The sequence below is a fragment of the Drosophila grimshawi genome, unplaced genomic scaffold (assembly GCF_018153295.1).
Source record: "Drosophila grimshawi isolate 15287-2541.00 unplaced genomic scaffold, ASM1815329v1 contig_44, whole genome shotgun sequence".
NCBI classification, from domain to species: Eukaryota; Metazoa; Arthropoda; class Insecta; order Diptera; family Drosophilidae; genus Drosophila; species Drosophila grimshawi.
The window spans coordinates 9,051,147-9,073,301 of NW_025063240.1; the positions used below are offsets into that span (position 1 = coordinate 9,051,147).

Sequence of the window (22,155 nt, forward strand, 5' to 3'; positions counted from 1 at the left end):
TGTTATATGTATAAGTTTACTTTAATCAACCTAAAAACAATTAAACAATCGCACAGGACTTAAATTAAACGAAATTAGGGTAATTAATGTGGCTGTTCCTTAGGTAAATCAATATAAACTAAGTGTTTAAACATATATAGAACATAAATACTGGGGTTTGAGACAGGGTCAACTAAGAACTATAATTCCAAACATTAATTAATTAATTGTTACATGCAAATAACATTTACATACCATAATCAAGCTAGGGTTTGTTGGTGTTGACAATTTTTGGCTCTTAACTAGATATAACTAGAGATACAATTAATTGATAATGACTTAACAAACATCTTAAAATGTACAATTAGCAGGAATAGAACATTAACACTAATATGGGCCGCTCTTCATATACATATACATCCTCCAACTGGGATGCATGGCTGTCTTGGTAATGGGTTCTCTACAACAAATTAGATTTGAGCATAATTCCAGTTTTTATTTGCGTTAATCAATGATGTCGCGAATGAACGCGTTTCGATTTTTGTGTCGTCGGCCAGTCCAGACTGGTCAACGAAGGTAACAAGCTGTCATTTTTATTATTATTATTGTTGTTGTTGTTGTTGCTGCTGTAGCTATTGTTGCCATGATTATTATTGAGCAGGGCCGGTGTTTGCAATGTATAATCGTGGGCTAGTACGATGGGCTGCAGGGCGCTGAAGTTCACAGCTGGCATGTGGGACGGTGAGGCTGGCGCATAACTCATACGCCCCGTGTTGTTCGAATTGGTGGGCGTGTTGCCATTCAAGTTGGCATATTGATTGGCCACGGGCAGGGGGGATGCTGGCACGTTTAGATTAAGACACGGGCCAGCTCTGCAATGGAAAAATGCATCAGTAAGCTTATAAAACACATTGTTAAATTCGGTGAACAGAGCCAATAAAAGTGAAAGAAAAAATACTATATACTTATGAGAAAAGCTAAATACTTAATAACTACTACGGTTGCAGCTCATTGCCATTGATATACATAATTTATGTGATGGTATGTGAAAAATTGGTGCTATCAAATTGATTGCTTATGGAGCCGACCTTTTGGCACTTTGGGCCTTTGCGAGCAACTATTATTTCTTGGCGGAATCGCCTTTGCTCAATTTAACTCTCATATTGACTGTCACTAGAGGCAGCTTAGTGCTACGAGGGGGTAGAACAATGAAAGCAGTTATGCATCGCTTATGTACAGAAACGAACAGATAAACTGTATTCCGAATGTCCGTCGTATGCCCAATTTACACTCACCTTTGTTGCGTTATTGTGAAGACCGATTTGCTAACAATACGCTTGCCAGTGTGCCAAATGCGACCAATATACTTGATGCGTTGTATGGCGATGATGGCCAGTGCGACAGTCCTTTAAAAAAGAATAATGTTTCTCAGTATGCAAATAAAATCATATTTATGTCATTGTTGTGACTAACTTGAAGAGCTTTTTTTTGGTAACTCGCTGAGGGGTCAGTTTCAATCCAGGAGCACCAGCAAGATTTTGTAGCGCCAGCTGTTCACTCGCTTGGTAGCTTTCCAGGGTTAGCTTGAGATATCGCTTCTGATATACGAGCGCCTTGCGATGGCTCTCTACGCGCAGATAGCGACCAAGTAGTTGACGGCATCGCTCCTCCAGTTCACTGACATTCGCATTCCCATTGCCATTGCCATTGGCATTGCTCGCACCAAGTTCCTCGCACTTCTTCTGCAGCGCAATACGCTCTCCAACCAGATACTGCACAGTTTCGGCCATCTGGCGATTCTCTTGCGTGTTCTCCGCCAGCAGCGTGTTGATCTCCTTCATCTTTTGCAGGAATTGTGCCGGCACAGTATCATCAGTGCTGTGGGCCAGACGATCGTTGGCCTGAGCCAAGGCCTCGGATAACTTTGATTCGCGCTGCGATGAGCGGGCGACATCAAAGCGCAACTGGTTGATCTTCTGTTCGAGGTTTTCTTTCGTGGACTCGGCAGCCAATAGCTTTGATTTTAGCTCATGAATCTCGGCCTGCAATTTGGCCTCTTCCTGGTGCTGCCGAGCACGGGTGTTGGCGCGACGCGTCTCCGTCTCCTGTAGGGTCACCATTCGCGCTTCCAGACTCTCTATCTCGTTGGCCTGCAGTGTGAGGCGTTCGTTGAAATGCTCCAGCTCCATTTCGGCCGAATCCTTGTCACGCGCCAGCTTATCCATCTCCTGCTTGAGTCGTTCACAATATGCGACACGTTCCTGCAACTCCTTCTCATACCGTTGTCGCTCCCGTTCGCTGTTGCGTTGGGCGTCCGCTGATCGTTCCCTTTCCCGCTCATTCTGGGCAGTCAGTAGCTTCAGTTCGCTGCGTAGTCGTTCGCACAGCTCCGATTCGAAATCGGCACGCGGTGATTTCCGTGGTGATTCTGTGGGTGACTTTAAAAGCGAACTGCTGCGTCGACTCTCGGCACGCTGCAATGATGTCAACTGCGTTTGCAGTCGTTCGCATCGTTCGCGCTCCATGTCCAATTGTTTGTGTAGCTCATCTTCGGCTTCGAGAACGGCTTCGAGACGCTTGCGCATCGCCTCGATGATCAGGACATCCTGTTCCTGTATTTCCTGCGAATGATGTTTCTCGCCCAGCAGCTCTTGGCTCAACGTCTCCGTTTGTTCGCGCTCCACGGCCAGCTGAGCCCTAACTGCCTCCAGTTGATTAAGCAGCTCACGTTCACCCGTAAAGTTCTCGTCATCGGTGCCGTGACCGTTGCCATTGCCAGCGGTGGGATCCGCATCGGTTTGGACTTCCTTCTGGTGCAACTTGTTGTCCAAATTGTTCTCCTCTTCGCTCTCAATGGCTTTGAGTATGTTTGAGTCGAGTTGGGCCGAGTAGTTGAGCTCCTTTTCTACTTGCTGTGCAATCTCGTCTACCGAATATTGCTTGGAGCTGTGCTCATTGTTCTTCAATCGTTCGAGATCACGCTCCAAATCCTGCACCTGTCGCTGCAATTGATCAGTGCGCTCCATTGCCAACTGCAATCGTCCTGTCAGTTCTCGATTATGCTCCGTCTTTGTTTTTATCTCAGCATTGAGAGTCTCTAACTCTTGCTTTCGTGTCGCAGCCATTTCCTGATGCTGTTGTTCGCATTGTGCATGCGCCGCACTGACCAAGTTCAGTTCTTTCCGGAGCGTCTCACGATCGGCAGCCTCCTGGGCGGCAGTCTCCAGAATTCTGTTCTCCAGCAAGTCGATGCGTTGGCGATATTTTCGCTCACTCTCCTCGTGGCCGCGTATTAGCTTTTGCTGCCTGTCCAGCTGCTCCTTTTCGTGTGCTAGTTGCTGCTGCAATTGGTTAAGATTCAGCTCCAGTTCGGTCTTTTGCTGTTGTTTCTCCTCCTCCAGTGCGGATAGCTTTTCCTTCAGCTGCTTCAGTTCCGGTGATGTTATAGCTTTAGGCAGCTCTGGTGTTTGCATCAACAGACTGGGCGTCTTAAACTTGGAGTCTTCGGTTAAATTCGAGAAATTGATCTGTCGCGGCACCAAGCCTGGCGTCAATTCGCCACTGACTTGTGTGGTTACGCCAAGTGCATTGGGATCCTGGAAGTAGTGTGGATGCTCAAAAGTGTTGGCCGGATGTGCCACCACAAAACCACTCAAGTCATCAGTACGCTTGTACGTGAGATTTGCGACAGCTTCCTTTGAAGTTTCCTGAAATTAAAATCGTTGATAATACAATATTGCACTTGTTATCCCCTCTCTTTTAATCATTGTCTTACCATTGTCTGATGCAGGAAGCCCACTGCAGACTCGGGCAACTGCAGGGGTGCATTGAGACTGCGCATTGTTGCCCGACGTTCCACATCCGGTTCGGGGAACTCGGTGATCGAACCAATATCGCTGAGAGTGCGAGCACTGTGTTTCGTGCTGGCATCCTGTTTGCCCGCTGCCGGGGAGGAGACTGGACTCACATCCCTGGCTGCCTGCAATTCGCGCTCCTTTGCCTGTAGCTGCTCCTGCAGATGGTCAATCTCGTCGTTCTTGTCGGCCAGCATGGTTTGCATCAGATCGGGCAGCGATTGACGATTGACCATTTCGGTGCGCATTGTTTCCTTCAGTTTGTCCAACTCGTTGCCCTTCTGCAACACTTCGGCCCGCAAGCGTTCGATCAGATTGCGATCCGGCTGCGAGCGTGCAGCAAGCTCTGTCTCAAGGCGAACAATCTCATCCTTGCTGCGTTGCAGCTGCTGTTGCATGGTGGCCATTTGCTTATCGCGGGCGGACAACTGCTCGCCCAGATTGCGCAACTCGCTCTGGAGCTCGTGGACACGCGTATTGAGATCGGAGGTGCCTACGCGATGCAGTTGCTCGGCCCGTTGCCGTTGCTCCTCCAGACGCTTCTGCAGCGATGAAATTCGATGCGACTGCTCATCGATGCGGCCCTGCAACGAGTCGCGCTCGTGCTGCAATTCCTGCGGAGTAAAGTGAAAGAGTCTCGATTAATTGCCAGAGTCAATGACCGACCGATGGACCGCATCTGCATTTCTCTCACTACCACCCTCTAACCCTCCCACGCTCAACCCTTTGGCCGACTTCAATTAAAGTAAATTGAACGCATTCAAATGATACAGCACTGGCGATAAATGGTACATGTATCTGCATTATATATCTGTACTCGTATCTCTTTTATACACAGCGTCGTGTGGATGGCAAGCATTCGATGCGGGCATAAGCACTGCTCCAGCCCCCGTTTACAGCGATTGCCATAACAAAGAAATTTATTCAGGCACACACACGCTGCTTACTTGCATTATGCATAATGCACAGACGAGTATTAGTCTTTCAATTAGGCTCTTGTGGCATGCAACATATTGTAAACACAAGAAACCAGCGCATGCAACCATAACCATAACCATAACATACATATTAGTAGTGATTGAGCCAGGTGCATCAGTGGGGAGGCGTCAAGTGATTTATTTTGAGGATTCGAATTTGAAAGTAGCACAAACTGGGCACATAAATGGAGCTGGCAAAGTGATGACGAGCGCATCTATTTTTGACAGAGCTTGTGCCATTTTCTAAACAACAAATAATGATGTGCTAAATACCGTTAGAAGAACTACGTGCCAATTGCATAAGGATACTAAATATATAATAATAAGATAAATAAAAACATACATACATAATATGTACTTAATGCATTTAAATCCAAGTACAATACATTTATGTACTTGTCTATAACCTTGTCAAAAATCATCATTCATATATATATATATGTATATAAAATGTACATAAACAAATGTGCCGCCTGCCAATTGAGTTTCAATTGTGTGCCGCGTCTTTATGTTATTGAAATTGTATACATATTCTATTTAACTCACTCGAATTGGTACCATTTTGAAGTTGAGCGCATTTTTTGAGCGCAACAGCATTGACACTTTTATAACGATTTATTAGGCAAATTTAATTAAATGAATCAAACAAAATTCAAAACACAACTATCAAGTTGAACGCACACATTTCCATGTGCGTCGCGGGAGACTCTCTGTGGGTAACTGAGCGATATGCCAAACACAGGCAGAATTTCAGTTTACAATTTTAGAATCTCGTTGATCCGCACAATGCTCAGGAACTGTAATCAAAGCACACTGTATCGAAAACTGTGATTATAGCACAGTGCTTACAAAACTGTGAACTGTGTAGAGCAAATACTTTTACACCTCGACAAACCAATTCAAATTAAGCTTTCAGATAATTCCTGCGTAGAAATTCAAAGAATTAAATAATTGAATTTAGTAAATATATAAAAAGTAAATACACGTCAATAGCTATGCATTGATTTTACTACACTTTAAGCTGTTTTGATTGAGCTAGGAGCTGCCCTTTTAAAAATGCCTCCCACATATGTAAGAACATTACATGAAACTTTTGTTGTTTCTGGTGTGTCAGCGAAGACAACAACCAACTCACCACAAAAGCAGTACTAAGAACTACGAGTACTCACCACACAGCCACTGCGCATCTGAGTGACTTGCATTTCCAGATCACGGATGCGCTTGATTGCAGCCTCCTCGACCCTCGTATGCTTGTCCAGTTTCTCGGAAACACGCTGCAATCCCTCCACAGTCAGTGAGTGATGCGTGGGTGAACTTTCCGCTGTATGTGCAACCGTTGGCTGCTTACTGCCACCGTGGACAGATACATCCTCTGTGGCACTCAGGCTGCAGGAGTTGGAGGCGTTGTTTGAGTTGTGCAGGGACTCCAGTGTCTTGGTCTTTTGTTCGAGTGTTGTTTCAATTTCACGCAGTTGCTCGGCCACGCCGTGTTCGCCAGAGGGTATGCCCTGCTGCAGTTTCTCCTCCAGTTGACGGATGCGCGTCTGATATCCTTCGCCGATGTCCGTTTTCAGACTGTGCACCTCCTGTTGCAGGGCATCATTGGAACGCATTTGCATTTGTACATAGTCCTCCAACTGCTTGGCCTTCTCGTCCAGCACCTGTTCGTTGAGCGCCTTGGTCTGCACCTGTGTCTCCAGCTCCGAGATAATCTCGCGCAGCACAAAGATCTTGTCTATTGACGCCTTCAATTCCACTTCAAATTTGTCTCGCTTTGCATTCGATTCGCCCAGCTGTTGATTGACCTCGCTCAATTGCGCCTCCAACTGGGCATACTGTTGGAAAGGGATTATATATAGAAACGTTAGAATACTTGCTAAATACATAATAAATAGCAAATAATGTAGTTTTATGTGTGTGCTCATGTTATAATTGTGTGCGTGGGATTGATCGTGACATAGATGTATACTATAACTTACATGCTTCAGCTTGACAACCTTCAACTTAAATGTGCATTTCAATTTCAGGTGCAGTTATTTGGTAAGGATTAGATTATTGTGGGTGCATGCAAAGAGGATTACGATTAGCATATTCATCAAGGTTATAACATATTATCTTCAATCTTATGTTAGTAGAAATATATATCTGTGTGTGTGTAGATAATTCTCAATGAAACGAGTATTTGACTCGAATGAATTTAAATCGCACCCCCGCCGTGAATATTTTCTTAATTTTTGTTTTTGTTTTGTTTCTATAAATACTACGTCCGCACATGCTTACGAAAGATTTATATCTATATATATATACATATATATATATATGGGCATGAGTACATATAGCAGACAATCATGCTGCCCTTGACTTCAATATGAAGAGCAAAATGAAATATTCACTGGATTGGGTGGGGGAGGCACATCAATAAGGTAGGCATAATTTTGAATTGGGCCGAACAGGTGCAGCCAATCAGTTGTTTATTAAGTGCTTTGAGTGTTCACTAAATTCACTAAATTCAGCCAATTTGTGTATTATAACTAGCAACTAAATCTGGATTAGTTTAACATACGTGTTATTGGAATCGGTGCGGAAAAGGAACAAGGAACTTAAAATATAACAAGACCTACACAATATGTGTAGAAGCGCAATTAAATCATTTTAAAAATAAATAAATATATTTATATAAAAAATAGTCCAGAAGAAGAGAGAACCAAACCATAAAACCAAACGAAACAAAGGAACATGAAACCAATCATAAGTATACATATAGAACATATATATGCGGTCAATATATGACTCAAAGAGACCCACGACATGAGAGGGCACTCACCTCCTCAGAGGCATTGGCAAAAGAGCTGCGCTCTTTTTCCTTGTCACGCAGCTGCAATTTAAGCTGCTCAATCTCGCGCTGAAACTCATCGCGTTCCTGTTCGCGTTCGCCGGCCTGCTCCTCCAGGAACTGCCTGGTGGCCTTCAGCTGTTTGTCAGCGGTGTCAATCTGTTTTGGCGGTAGGGGTAGGCATATGGATTGGGAGGTATAATAACCTAAACTGATACTTGGCTTACAAACTAGACGCGCTCAACGGGTATTATATACGGATTGATCATGCGTTTAGCACTGCAGATGATATTGATATAGGTATAAATTAGGGAGGCGTTAACTTACCTGTGACTGCAGATCTTCGCGATCCTTCTTCCCAGACTCCACAACCTTATCGCCCTCGCGACAGAAGTCCTCTATCATCTGCAGTAATAGCACCGTTGAATTACCCGGCTCCTGTGACTGCTGCTGCTGCTTCTGCGTGGGTGAGGTCAGCAAATGGCGTGCCCTTTCCTGTAGTTGGACAAAGCTGGCCGATGACTGATCTAGCGCCTGCGAGCTCTTCATGTCACCGAGGCCATAGCCCTCGGCATAATCTGTATGATTCAGTGAGTTCAACTGCGATAGCTGATCGCGCAGCGCCTCCAGCTCCTGTCCCAACTCGGCATTACGATCGATGGTATTCGTGAGTTGTTGCTGCAGTTTCTGACGATCTGTTTCCGATTTAATTAGACGATTCTTCAGCTCTATCAGCTGAAAACTGAGCTCGGAGGCATTGCCAGCCTGCTGCTGCAGATCCAGTGGCAGTGAACTGTGCGTCTTGTTGATTTGTACACCATGGCTGGTCTTGCGCTGATGCGCCTCGCCCAAATGCTGATCGTTTAGCGAGTTGGTGCGCATAAACTCGTGGAGCAGCTGCTGCTGAGTTGGATGCTGTGGTGCAGTTGTCTTTAGGCCATCCACGGCTTCGCAGCACAGCTCATGTTCCTGTTTCTCCGTCTCATCCAGTGGCTCTGCAGGTTCGGCGACGTTAGGCCTATCCAGATCCTCAGAGAGTTGCAGTAAATAGGCGGCCTCTGACTTTAGACGTTCGAGGCAATCGCCTAAATCGAAATCTTCATTATTGTCGTCGGGACTTTTGCTGTCGATAAACTGCACTAGGCTGGGATCCTCAACCACTTCCAAGAGACTATGGACATCGGGCACCAGACGCTGCTTTGTGTTATTGAACGAACCCTGCAGCAAAGAGCTGCTCAGCGTTTGCTCTAAATCATCGCCACCCTCCTGACTGCGACTATGTGCCAGTATGCGCTGCATCTCCTCGGAGAGTGTTGCGTTGAGGTCGCCCTCACAGTTGGCCACACACTTGGCCAGGCGACAGAGGACGCTGCGAAAACTCTTTGATAATTCCCGCAGACCATCTCGCTCGTTGATAATGTGATCCAAGTCTCGACCCGAATCGAAGGTCAGATGCCGCTTGTTCTTGCGGTTGAGTTGTTTCTCATAATCCAATTTTATGCGCGACATCTAGACAACAATTGGAAGCGTTATTTGTGCATATTGCATTAAACTGATAAGTTCAATATAATAGTCACCTCTTCAGCATGTTTGATATTCAACTGGGTGATCTCCAATTGACTCTTTGCCGTGAACTTCTCGCGTAACAATATAAGCTCCTTGGGCCAGTGTTGATCATTCGCGGCGTTCTCCGACAACAAACTCTAAAAGAAACAAATCGGACAGGGCATTATTGATTGAAATCAAATTGTACATACACAAAATACATATGTATATCAAAGTCTGTGAAAGTTTGCTGCACATTTGCATGCAGACATATTGAAGCATCGATGCTATATTCGGGCAGATTTTCCCTCGAAAGACAGCTTTTCAGTGCAACAGGACATAAATATTTATTTATCAAAGCAAAATATTTACATATTCTCCTACAGACGAATTTCGTTAAAAATTCCTAAGCTTTCTTTTACATCTGATCTGACAATGAAGAAAATCATCAACGATCTCCCCCACTCTGTCTTGTTTTGTTTGTTTATCGAGACCCGTGGTTGTATCTCAAAGTTTTGCTGTTGTTGCTGCTGCTGCTGCTACTGTGGCATACATACATAAATAAATCTTAATGAACGTGCCGCAGAGAAGTGGTAAGAACTGGCGTAGAAGTCGCAACTGTGGCAGCAGCATTAAACGTCAAATTTTCAATTAAACGAATTTAAAAGAAATATTTTTACAAACAGATGAGCAGCACTTGATCTGCCTTATCTGCCGCACTGAGGTCGCCCGGAGTGCAAAGCTGATTATTCTGTTGCATCTTTCTGATTATTATTATATATTTCCTTTTACGGCCAATTTTCTATATTAAAAGATTATAGATCAAAAGAGAACAGTGCAAAAATAGAGAGAGAGAGAGAGAGATAGTGCTCTACAATGGTGCATTATCATTAAACAAGTTATGCTGAAACTTTACGGCGAAGAATATGTCAAGAAACATTTTTATTTCTGTCTCAGTTTTGAAAATTTTGCATGCAATGTCTGGCAGAATTTGCATAGCACAGAAAAAAGGTATTTTTAGTTTCTTGCATAACTAGGTGAAAGAGACACATTGAAGAAAACTGAAATCAAAATTTGTGTAAATGTTCACATACGTCATGACTTCATACATATATATATATATATTGGTATGACAAGTAAGAAGTTGTATAATAATTCAACTAATCAAATAAATAATAAATGAAAATACATCGATGTATTTTTACTCAAAAATTATCGCAGTGGTAAATTTTGCAATAAAAATGTACATATTCATAATATTTATATTGAATGAATTACACCTGCGAGTGATAAATTTACTATAGAATTTTGTTTACAAGTGAACAGATTTTTAGATAAATATATACTATTTATTTCGCGATATATATTCAGTGCAATAGAACCAACGAAAGTGCATCTACTTTTATTGAATTACAACATCAAATTCCAAATAACAAATTAAGAGATACACAAAATGTTTATCATGTCATCCAGTTAAATACACCCGCTTCTTATTCATCATCGACGTTTAGGAGCAGTGCCAAAAGACTGTAGGCTTGGTTCATTATCTGTAAGGTGAATATCGTTATAAGATCATTAAGTTAGCCTCAACTCAACAAATGAAAATACCTTGCCAAACAGTACCAGACCGATGACAAAAAAGCTGCCGGCTTGTAATTCCATGGGACGATTTAGGTAGATCATAAATGTGAATATCTGGCGACGCATTTTTACAGACATATCTGGCCACTGGCAGGTATAAAGATCATTGACCAACTGATTTGCTTTGTCTATAATTTGATTCCCATACATGCAGGGCAGAAAGATTTGCCACGTCATCGCGAATAAATACTGAGACTTCATCAAGAAGAAAAATGGATCCTGCAATGTAGTACGCTGCGAAGGACCCAGATAACCATATTAATTATATTTCTTTGTAATACACATATGACTCTTATGTCACTTACCATCTGTAAACAGTAGATGGTGAGACAGATTATAATGGAGCTCAGCAAGATCTGTATAAGTGTGCTACTGGAAATGAACATTTGAATCCGGTTCGTGTGCATTTTGATGCGTCTGTGGAGCGCAATAATTGCCACAAACTGCGCGAGCAGCTGCTGCTCAGACTCCAAGCTGTTGCCAGTTGGAGCAAGTGCAGCCATGCGCATACCGACCAATTCGAGGCACAGCGAAATGTGCAGCATCAGATAGCAATTGAGCAAGTCCATTCCGACGTTGGAAAGGCACGAAAAAGGCACTGCGATCACTTGAAAGGCGAATGTGCACCAAAAATTGACGGGTTGTGTCCAATCATAAGGGACCCACATCCAAAATGGCAATTTATTAGGATAGTTAAGCAGCGACGACATGAGGATGCAGACACCCGAGCCGGCGCTGCAAAAGATGTACACATAGGTGACCAGAGCGAATCTACGATGTGCCAACTCCCAAATATCGCGCTCCTGGCCAAAATTTACTTTGAATTGCTGGCTAGTTGACCACTCCTCAAGTAGTTCGCGGGCAATGTGATGACGACGCCAATTGTTCACAATCTTAGCCAATAGACTCGTCATTGTTAGCATAATGAAGAGCACTTCGGCTCTCCGCTCAAAATCGTTTGTCACGAAAGCCTCAACCCACATCAGGACCGTGAACATAAAGGTCATTACGCCATGTATCAGATAAGGCCAATAGCGATTGCATCTTCGGATCCATGGCGTATCCAAGGATGAGCCCTGATTTGGCCATATTGCAAAGAAATGAAGAAAGCGCACCACAATCCGCGAAGCTTTTATGCTATCGAAATCCATTTTATAAACTAGTACAGACGACTAGCCCAAACAAAATGGTCCTTATATACCCAAAAAAATGGCAGTTACTTGCTAATTGCTTCATTTTGTGGGCGTTTCGGGCTTTCAATTAAAAATCAATTATACAAAATTTGCCTAATATGAAAATCGATATCAATGTTCATGAGCAGCAGTTGGAGCAGTTGGAGTCGCTTGGGTGCATTCATTGCATTCACTCGATTTAAATGCAGCACAAGCAGAATGAATACTCCGAGCCGAGAGTGTCGCATTAAAAATAGACCCATGTTTCCAAAATAAGCACCAGCAGCAAACCAAATTTTTGCGCCTTACACAAAAATAACATCACATGTTGGGAATGGGAATGGGAATCGGAATGGGAATGGGAATACTTAGTGTTTATGCTTTTGGAAAAGGGCAACGACTTGTCTAGTTTTGGAACGCATCCTAAGTCAAAGTGTTCACACTTTGAACGTTTCGAGTATTTTCAAAAAAAAATAATAAAATTGTGTCTAAGAAACGTTGGCCTAAGCAAAATTCAGATACAGTTATAAATATTGACTATTTTTAGTTCTATTAACTAATAACTAGTTAAATGTTTTCTTACTTTTTTAGTGGCCTTTTCAAATCCAAAAATCCACTTTGTATGCATGTATGTATGCTATTTGTTTTGTTATTGTGGAAAGCACGCCAACGATAAAACGGTTAGATTTTGAATTGTATCCGCTTCTTAACAAATTAGATTTGATTTATGTTTGTTTATTTTGTATATATTTAATTGTACACATCAAGTGAATTTTTGCATGTCATAGTATATATTATAGTTCCACTTTATCATTATTAAGAACATCTGTTTGTATGTATTTGCATTTGTTGATTTGGCGTTCTTTTTGATTTTGATTTTTTTCTTTTGTATTTATATCATTTAACGATCTCTTGAGCGCACATGTTTTTATGCTAATTCAATAGTATGTGTTTTTATACATGTGTATTCACGCACATACATATATATACATATATATATATATTTATATTCAACACTATACAAACACAAAGTGATTTAGCGCACGCACGCTTTGAAGTAACGGAAAAGACTGAGCAGTCGCCTCGAGCTACCAGGCTATTTAATAAAGATCGATGGCACGCTCCCTAGCAAGTGATAGAAAGAGAGAGGTAGAGAGAGACAGAGAGAGATAAACAACAAGAGAGCATTTGCCTTGTGGGCGCACGCAGCAAGCAGTGCACTGCTTGCTCTGTGTTATAGGCTTGCTGCGTGAAGAAATTAATTTAAATTTATGTTCGTTAATTTTGGACACTGGAGTGTGCATTGTTATTGCACTCACATACATATGTATATGTAAGTATGTGCATATGTACATACATATTAATGGTGGCATATAGCCGTCATCGCTTGCTCACACTTCTTCAATATACAAAAAGTCACACTGGAGTTGATTAATTTTAAGCCGAGCTACCCTTCGCACTTCCGGCCAGGCTTTATTGGCTTTATCTTCAATTGTGAAGTGGATAAATGCATAGCCAGTCGTTTGTTTACGGAATTCAACGAGAAGCACATGTTTGTTTTATACGCATACACACATACAAATGTATATACGAATACATCTACATGAATACATGGTATATACATGCATGTACATATATCTGTATCTCATAAGTAAATAATCCAAATCGCTGAATGTCTGCTAAAGTTGACTTAATTGCATTCAAGGCACACTTCTCAGACTTCATGCCCGTCAATGTGAAGGCGTTGCTCACCTAGAAGCAAGTTAACCACCAGGCTCCCAACTTCGATGACTATGGAATTCGGCATGCAGCAGCGGTAATTCGCTACTCTTCATTTATTTACCCGAACTCTTAAATTGTACAGATTTGTGTATATTTCCACTATATATGCTGCAAAATATATATGTATTTATATATATGTCCATATGTTTTGTTTTTAAATGTGACACACATTTAGTCGACCACAATTGTCGCGACCAGATTATTTACTGCAAAGCATTGTCCAACACTTTGCAATGACAATGTATTTTAAGTGCTGTAAAGTTGTACATAAAATATATCACTTAGCGCCATAAATCAGTCCTCCAAATATAGGAAACAGTTGTCACTGGAGGACGTGTCAGGCAAAGGGATGACATAAGTCAACATTCGATGGGGATCGTTGACTTTGGCCTTAAAAATAGCTCTGCTGATATCAAAGAGTACAAATTGTATGTTGTATGCTGATTCCGGCAAACAGCTAAGTAAAATGATCTCTCTTTATAGCTATCTACCTTTTGAGTGGCCACACATACATATAGTTAAAGAACTTGGACCACTCCATTGCAAAATTAATTTACGCGATTCTGGCAACTAGCCAAAATGTAGCACAATTTCGCTCGTACGGTGCGTGCTTCAAGGCACACTACGGCGTTTCATTGAACGGAACGAATACACAGAAATAATTTGCATCTCAAAAAAAAAAAACACGACAAACGAAGGGAAGCTTGGTGAATCACACTCAGCAGCATGCAGAGAGCACAATCACATGCAGCATGTTGCATCTTGTTAATAAGCAGCTGTGCAGCAAACTCCTTACCTGTATCTGCTGCTCCAGCTCAGTGGCAATGTCCTGGCGTGCCAGCGCCAGTTGCTCCTGCAATCGTCGCTCATACTCCTCAATGATGCGCTGAATCACCTGCGATTCGTTCTTGAAATTCAGCTCATCCTCATCGATTATGATTAGCGAGCTGTTTGGATTCTGGGCAGGCGCTGGCGATACATCAACTGTATCTTCATTGGATTTTTGGCAGGTACTCGGTGATTTAGGTGCAGGCTGGTCAGGTTAGTTGTTGTTTGCGGTGTCAGGTAGTCACAGAGTCGGGTTTAATTGTTTTTATTGGGTTATAAAAGTAGAAAAACAAGAACGAACATGCACAGTTAGCAGTTAGTCAACAAACAACGCACAGGTAATTGCATATTGGTCCACACAAATATGTAAATATGTGACTCGATTTTGCATTGGTTTTACACATGCGACAATATATTAAATGAATAGAAACTCACCAGATAATCATCGTCCGCATGACGACGCTCATGGAATCTCAGACGTTCGGTCAGTTTGCGAACCTGCTCGGCGTGGGAGCGCTTCAGCTCATGAATATGCGTCTGATAGAAGACTTTGAGGTCGGCAATCTCCAGCGACATCTGTAATATTAATTGTAAGCATCGGTCTCAATCAACTCTAGGGGGACTCCACTTGAGTGGTTTACTCACATTGTCTTTGGTCTCCTTCTCGCCCAGGGCACCTAGTCCGCTGGGCGTGATTTCTCGATGACTGGGACTGAGCAGCAATTCGGCACGTTTACGCTTGCGCGGCGATGATTCCTTCGAGGCCAACTCATCGGGCAGTTGCTCCACCTCCGAACACTCGGATGAGGTGTCGCCGCTCACATGCTGAGACTTGTGCGAGAACACATCGTCCGAGAATTGTTTCTCTAGGTCAGCACAACGATGCTCGAAGTATTTGCGCAGCTCCTCCATTTGCTTGCCATGTGCCGCCTGCTGTGCCTGCTCGCTGGCCAGTTTGTCCTGCTCCCACTGCTCCCGATTGGCTTGAAGCTCTTGGGCGCTCTGATCCCGGCACTGTGACAATTGCTGGGACAAATAGTCATCAAACTTGCGCTGCACCAAAAGAAACGGTCGCAGCTCGCCGGGCAGCAGGCATTTTTGGAACTGTTCTATTTGCTTGCTGAACGCAGGCGGCCATTCAGGTGGCAGCGGTTCCACGCCCAGATCATCAACGCCCACCGACTGGCGAGGCACCGACAGCTGTCGTTCGCGTGAACTGCGCGATACACGCTCCTCGTGATCTGTCAGGTAGTTGCGATCCAGATCATCGTCGCTTTCGCTTATCAGATCCATTGAAATCTCCGAGATGTGTCCGCCAGCATTGGCCTCTCGATCTGACCAGCCGCTGCTCCGTTTAACGGTGTCGATGGCCTCATGCAGCTGTCTGCGCAACGCTTGCACCTCGTCGCCAAGTCTATCCGAATCCGATTGCAGTTGGCCACGCACGTTTAGCGAGTGCTGCAGCGATTCCGTCAGCTTGGCAATAATATCATCGCGCCGGGAGAGCTCCACATAAATGTCTAGCGTCTGCAAGGACACAATATGATACAAGTTAATACATATGTACAGATGTTGTTAATGTAATGAAGACTTACCGGCGCCCCAAACTCCTCTTGGAATGTGCGATATTCCGTTGAGGTAGTCACCAGGGAGCTGCTGTCCCGCGCAGATGCTGGACCCGCACTGGGTTCACGACGTGCCGTCTCCAACTGCATGTTTAGCGAGGCGAGGCAGTTATCTTTGGTCTCCAGCTGTGAGTGTAGATCCTGCACCTTGGCCTCCAGCTGTTTCAACATGTTTAAGCTGACCAAACTTGAATTGCTGCCAACTTTGCATTCTTGCAGTGTTTTTGTCTCCTCCAGGGACAGCGATTTCGGCTCCTCCACTGTGGTGCTCAGCGAAAGTAGACGTTCACTCTCCTCGGTAATGTCCTCGAGCACATCCTTGCTGAACTCTGTCAGCGGTACACGTTCCATTTGCTTCAGCTCCACGTTTGCTGTGCTGTTAGTTGTTGTGTTCTCCTGTGAAGCTGGCGATTCTGTGGGTGAATTCTTGCCACCGCTCTCAGACAGCGGCTGCTGATGCATGGCCATAAGACGTAGCTTCAGCAGCTGCATGGAGGCCTCCTCCTCCTCATCATCATCGTCATCCTCATCTTCATCCTCATCATTGATTTGTTCTTGTGACTCCGGTTGCAGATACAGCGTTTCAAGCATCTTGGCGCTTTTGTGCTCGACTATTTGTGCCAGTTGCAATTGGGGCAGCCTTAAAGTTGCCACCGCATGTGGGCCATCTGATGGCTCCAATCCATCCAGATCTGTAATCATTTCTAATTTTTGCGATGCACTGCATAGCGTGCTGCTAACAGCCGCTTCTTCACCATCATAAGTGATCTCTATGGACTCATTTGTGTGTACGATTTCTTCCATTGAATGATCCTGCTCACTGGGTGGCCCAACAGCTGTATCCAATTCACTCTCCTCTAGCCTCGACGGCGCGGCACTTTGCGGATGTTCCTCCTCATCGGCTTCGATTGCCGATTCGGATGCGTGATGCGGTTCATCCACAAAATCAGAGACATCGTCTGTGGTGCTTTGGTTGCTGAGACTCTCGCTTTCGTTCTGTGCTTGCAACGACACCTCCACACCAGGGTCGACGTCAACATCTTCTTCATGACGGGAGTGAATTGGTTTTCTATTTTCCAATGGTAAACTAATATCAAAATCATCATCATCTTCATCGTCTTCGTCTTCGTCATCGGACAGCGTTGCTTGATCCTTTGGACTGTTTGGTTCAGCATCGTCATCATCACTCTCATCATCCACCACAAAATGTTGGGCCAGCTGGCCGCCAGAGAGTTCAGCGTCGTCAATGCGAAACTCGGCAGCTTCCTCACTGCTCTCAGTTTTGGCACTTTTTTGTGATTGTTGTTGCGGTCGGGCAAAAGCCGCTGCCTCGGACAGCGATTCAATGTTCGAGTTCAGTTGCTCCTCCACCTCACTCAACTCGATGGCCTCCTCGATATCCTCTTCGATGCTGCTGCTTGTGGTTGTCGTTGTAGTCAGTGTGGTCGCCCTAGTCTCCATTATATCATTGCTGCTCGCTGTCTCACTTCTTGTGGCTGTTGTTGTTGTGGTTGTTGTCGCCGTTGTGTGTTGCTCGGCCATTTCAATGGTCATAGAACTGGTTGGCGGTTCAATACTAAACGAGGACACTGTCTGGTCGTCCTCGGTGAGACTGAGATTATTCTGTTGCCGCAGTAGCTCTGCAGTATCGGTCGATGTGACCGCGTATGGAGTGCTGCTTGAGCAGCTTGTAAGTGCTGTCAAGCTACTTCTGGAGATTATATATGTGTGCGTCGATTCGTTATCTGAGCAGTCGTCAGCAACATGTTGCTGTTGCTGTTGCTGCTGCTGCTGCTTTAGCTCTTCCTTCTTGACGACAGACTTGTGAAACACAAAATTTAATGTTGGTATAAACTCAACATCCACATTTTGTACGATATAATTGCGACTGGTCGCCGCAGCCGCCTGTGTTTGTTCTTGCTGCTGTCCAGCAGCGACTGTTGAATCTGTGGACGACGCTACGCCGACTGGCTCCTCTGGTGCCTCGATTGCCTTGTAAAAGGCGCTGCCACTGCTCGTCCGTAGAAGGGATGTAATCTGAAATGAGGCAACAAATTGGACAATTTATTATTTCGTGGGCAGCTAAGAATTGATTTTGCAAAAATTCCACACAAAAGTATATAATATATATATATATTTATGCTTATCTGCCGATCGATTTCAAGCTAATTTTTGTCGATCTGTGTGAAAATACACACCTGGTTGAAAAGTAGCCAAGGTTAAATACAAAATTTCGATCGACTTTAAACTTATTTGTAAAGCGCTACAAAAAAAAAACGATTCATAAATTTTTTGACCGAATTCGTAAACTTCACTTCGCAGGCCGTAAAATTAATGTTATAAAGTGTTGTGTGATATCTTTTTGCTTTTCACACAATCTAATAATAATGAAAATATGTTGAGCTCAACAAATTAATTACAACTTTTACAGAAATTTCATCTTATAGATGGAGGGTCATTCGATAAGTCTTAAATTTATAATCAAAATGTTATAAATGAAATTTGAACAAAAGTATTAGAAAATGCAGAACAATTTGAAGAAATACATACGCAAAGCGTGCAGTGTCTGCAAGTATCTAGATACATATTTGTTTAATAGTATTTAAAATGTGCAACATTTTTACATTTGTTCGGCCGTTGTACGATTTGGCAGTGACACTTTTGGGGCCACACGCCTGATGCCATATAAAAAATGCATTTACACAAATGATTTTCATTTTCGTAATGATGTCACCTCATTTTCAACGCCAACGATGCGCCGTTGTGACAACAACAGCATTGTGAGGATTATGGGGTTAAGCGACGGCTTGCCCAACCAAATGACAGCTAGAGATTTTTATAAAATTAACAGAGAAGCAGACCAAATGCGATCGGTGATCCAAGATACGAGAGACAAGAGACAAGATCAACATTGATTAGGCAACAATCGCTGACATCTCCGGCCAATTGACCCGCAACTGTATCGCTAACTCAAGTGATTATTGGAGGCAGCATCTGGTGTACGTTCCACGTTGTGGCTGACTCAGGGCGCGATGTGTGTGATGGATTGCAGCTGTGTGTGTGTGGCACTCACAACACGGCAACGCATCAAGTTGCCAGCTACCGCGACCGCCCTTTTATAATTAGAATCATTCCGAGGCATAAATTTCTTGTTGTTGAAATTTTGTAATAAACTCACCGATCACCGCCTGCAACTTATTAAAGTATGCAGATGGTTCGTTCATTTCTATATATCTATATATATGTATGTATATATATATATATATATGGATATATGGCAATGTGGCCACTAATTAAAATGTTGTCCACTTGAGTGAGTAATGACGGTGTTCTGGTGAGGTAATAGAAATGTTTGGAACTGTTGCAGCATCCGCCCAAAAGTCTGGAGATTCAATTAGAGAATATTTCGTGCATGTATTCGACATTAATTGAGATCGTTGCGCTCATTGCGTTTATGTCTGAGCGAATGCTAAACAATTGCAAATTGTGCATACGACATGTAGGTCAACGCATAATACTCAATCGAAGAGAAGACAAGGCACAAGGCTTGAATTGTTGAGCTGGTATTGTTCCCGTTGAACGTCCTTGAACTTGTCAAGCTACGCAAATTGAGTTGAGGTCCTTTAATAGTATCGGGATAACAGTTTTCGCCATCGCCATGGTTACTCTAGTTCCCGTTGTTGAAAAACTTTTGCTGGCTGTGTGTGCGTGTCGCAAGTTCTTTATATTTCCAGCTCCTACAAATATTGCGATTAAATAAATTTCATTTCGTTCGCCAAGCTCAGTTGGTTCTTTGAAATCTGTTTGCTGTTGTTGTTGTCGCTGTCTGCCTTGCTTTGGGTGTGACACACATTTTGTGGCATAGATGTCGGTTAAATTTGAGCCACACCTATTAAACAGAGGCCATCATCGATGGGTATCTGATTTTTATAACATAAATATATGCCAAAAATTGACACGAATATCACTCAAGTATATGAAATTTATGTCCAAATATGACGCAGTTCTTTTCGGACTCTTTCACTACTCTTAACCCCACAGAGATAAACAAATGAATATAGCAATCATCAACTCACATGGATTTTACTCATGGTTAAGGTCGAAGTGTTTGATGTTGGCAAGATGAAGCCGCTGACAATTGAACTTAATGTGCTCACTTTGTCGTTAAATAGATGTAATTATTCATTTTTAACAACTTGCAACAAACATATGCGTCGCTTTTCATTTACCGCACAGACAACCGACCGAGCGACGGAGCAACGGAGCAACCGGAGCGACCGCCTGCAATGCAAGTTCTTTTATAAATAAAAATGCCGCGCTGACGTTGGAGGCGTCGTCGTCGATACGAATCCCAATTCAAATCAGAGGCAGTCAATCCAGAGCAGAGAGCACAACAATATTTGCAATGCGGTTCCAAGCGGTTCCGTGCACCAAATGCGCTCCCATTTCGTATTTATAAACAAAATGTGGAACGTAAAAAAGATTCGACTACCGCGGGCAACATGTTGGCAACCAAAGAGAAGCCCCATCAACATGCTGCCTGCTGACTGCTGTCTGTGTTCTGTTTTCTGTGTTCTGTGTTCTGTTTCTAGCTGATGGTGCCGAGTTGATAAGGCGCTAAATTTGAATGTTTATTTTATTTGTGCCTTTGAATGTTTTTGGCTGAGTAGCACTAAAAGGTCAAAGGCGCCTTTAATTTCCACGATTTGTAATCACGTGCAGATAATAAAGATGTCTATTATAAAAGTAAACTAACAAACTATACTTTATACAGTAGAACTTCCAACAACTTGAACTAGCACATGACTTACAGAAAGTGCGAATTGGAGTTAAATTTAATCCATAATAGTAATATAATATAATAAAGATATTGAACACTTCGTTGCCTCAAATATCTTACGACTTAAAAAGAGTGGCAGTTAATAAGATACAAATTTGAAAAGTTGCGAATTAAGCAGTTACTTTGTTTTCTGAAGCCAAAATGGAAACATTATTCTATTTTAAGCAATATTTTTCACTTAAAATTGCTAGATAAATGCCAGTAGTAGTTGTCAGTAGAATGCTTTTGCTTCTCAATTTAGAGAAATTAAATATACTTGTCTAATAACATACCCAATCATATATTGTATATAGATTCATGATGTCACTGGTTCACTAATCGTTTTGATTTTTGATCAAATTCATTATCAAAGTACACTTTTAGCACACACACTTGGCCGAATTTGTCGAAGGGTCGCCGCCAAAATTGTGCCAAGAAAATTATACATATATATAAACAACTGAATATCGGGGAAACATTTGCGGCTGTCAATTATACATATTCTGTTATCCACACTCTTGCACAGATGCGATGTTGTTGTTGCTGTTGTTTTGAATGGGCGGCAAAGTCTATTTCTAGTTGGATTGCTTTACAATTGAAACACAATGAGAACTTCTTGCAGGTTATGTAGCCGAAAAGATTTACGTAAAATATCAAAACAGAACAATCGTCTCACAAAATACGACTTTACAAGACTAAAACACACGACAAATAGAAATGAAAGTACGCGAACACGTCAGACCATCGTTGTAGAGTAGCTATTCCGGCTGCTCTGAAATGTATACTCCAGAACCCGGAACGTGCAACAGATTTGTGATGTGCAACCGATCAGAACCGTTGCACGTAACACAAACACAGCGCGCCCAATGTGCAACTGAAAAGTGTCCGTCGCCTCGCCTCAGTCTCTGTGCTAAGAGAGTCGTTCAACGGCATTGGTCTTTTATTTTTGGTTATTCGAAATTCAAAAGAGAATAATGCTCACTCAACTACGACCAGATATATTTTAGAAATACATAAATACATGCATCTTGCACATGCATGTCTAAATAGATACACACACATACATACGTATCTTATACAAAATAGATAAACAATTTGAA

The 22,155-nt window shown here is 42.9% G+C and overlaps 2 protein-coding genes across 7 annotated transcripts; both read right to left on the minus strand.

The window, feature by feature from the left end:
• Positions 1–11: 11 nt before the first annotated feature.
• Positions 12–21,859, minus strand: LOC6556783 (A-kinase anchor protein 9). 6 transcript variants are annotated; one of them, XM_032743562.2, is made up of 13 exons: positions 21,349–21,859; positions 16,207–18,273; positions 15,257–16,138; positions 15,047–15,187; positions 14,580–14,816; positions 9,221–9,346; positions 7,971–9,152; positions 7,635–7,802; positions 5,980–6,645; positions 3,755–4,447; positions 1,453–3,686; positions 1,275–1,385; positions 12–851 (listed from the first exon to the last, which is right to left on the minus strand). In XM_032743562.2, exons 1-13 carry the CDS (start codon positions 21,373–21,375, stop codon positions 488–490), a joined length of 8,898 nt encoding a protein of 2,965 aa, XP_032599453.1. In that variant the 5' UTR covers positions 21,376–21,859; the 3' UTR covers positions 12–487. The 6 variants fall into 6 exon arrangements, with proteins under 6 accessions (XP_032599453.1, XP_032599462.1, XP_032599457.1 ...); XM_032743563.2 differs by lacking the exon at positions 21,349–21,859 and adding an exon at positions 20,313–20,376 and having other exon boundaries at positions 14–851; XM_032743571.2 differs by lacking the exon at positions 14,580–14,816 and having other exon boundaries at positions 13–851.
• On the minus strand, positions 10,550–11,982 carry LOC116806592 (putative odorant receptor 71a). Its single transcript, XM_032733895.1, has 3 exons — positions 11,135–11,982; positions 10,797–11,063; positions 10,550–10,735 (listed from the first exon to the last, which is right to left on the minus strand). The coding sequence occupies exons 1-3, from the start codon at positions 11,978–11,980 to the stop codon at positions 10,679–10,681; spliced, it is 1,170 nt and encodes a 389-aa protein (XP_032589786.1). The 5' UTR covers positions 11,981–11,982; the 3' UTR covers positions 10,550–10,678.
• Positions 21,860–22,155: the final 296 nt, after the last annotated feature.

Excerpts from the sequence above, each read along its gene's own strand:
- LOC116806592 (XM_032733895.1), bottom strand. The coding sequence starts at position 11,980 with ATGGATTTCGATAGCATAAAAGCTTCGCGGATTGTGGTGCGCTTTCTT. Across the intron at positions 11,064-11,134 it reads CCATCTACTGTTTACAGATG|CGTACTACATTGCAGGATCC; the intron begins GTAAGTGACATA and ends GGTCCTTCGCAG. Across the intron at positions 10,736-10,796 it reads GTCTGGTACTGTTTGGCAAG|ATAATGAACCAAGCCTACAG; the intron begins GTATTTTCATTT and ends TTCACCTTACAG.
- LOC6556783 (XM_032743562.2), bottom strand. The coding sequence starts at position 21,375 with ATGAATCTATATACAATATATGATTGG. Across the intron at positions 18,274-21,348 it reads TATATACAATATATGATTGG|ATTACATCCCTTCTACGGAC; the intron begins GTATGTTATTAG and ends GCCTCATTTCAG. Across the intron at positions 4,448-5,979 it reads AGATGCGCAGTGGCTGTGTG|GAATTGCAGCACGAGCGCGA; the intron begins GTGAGTACTCGT and ends TTTACTCCGCAG.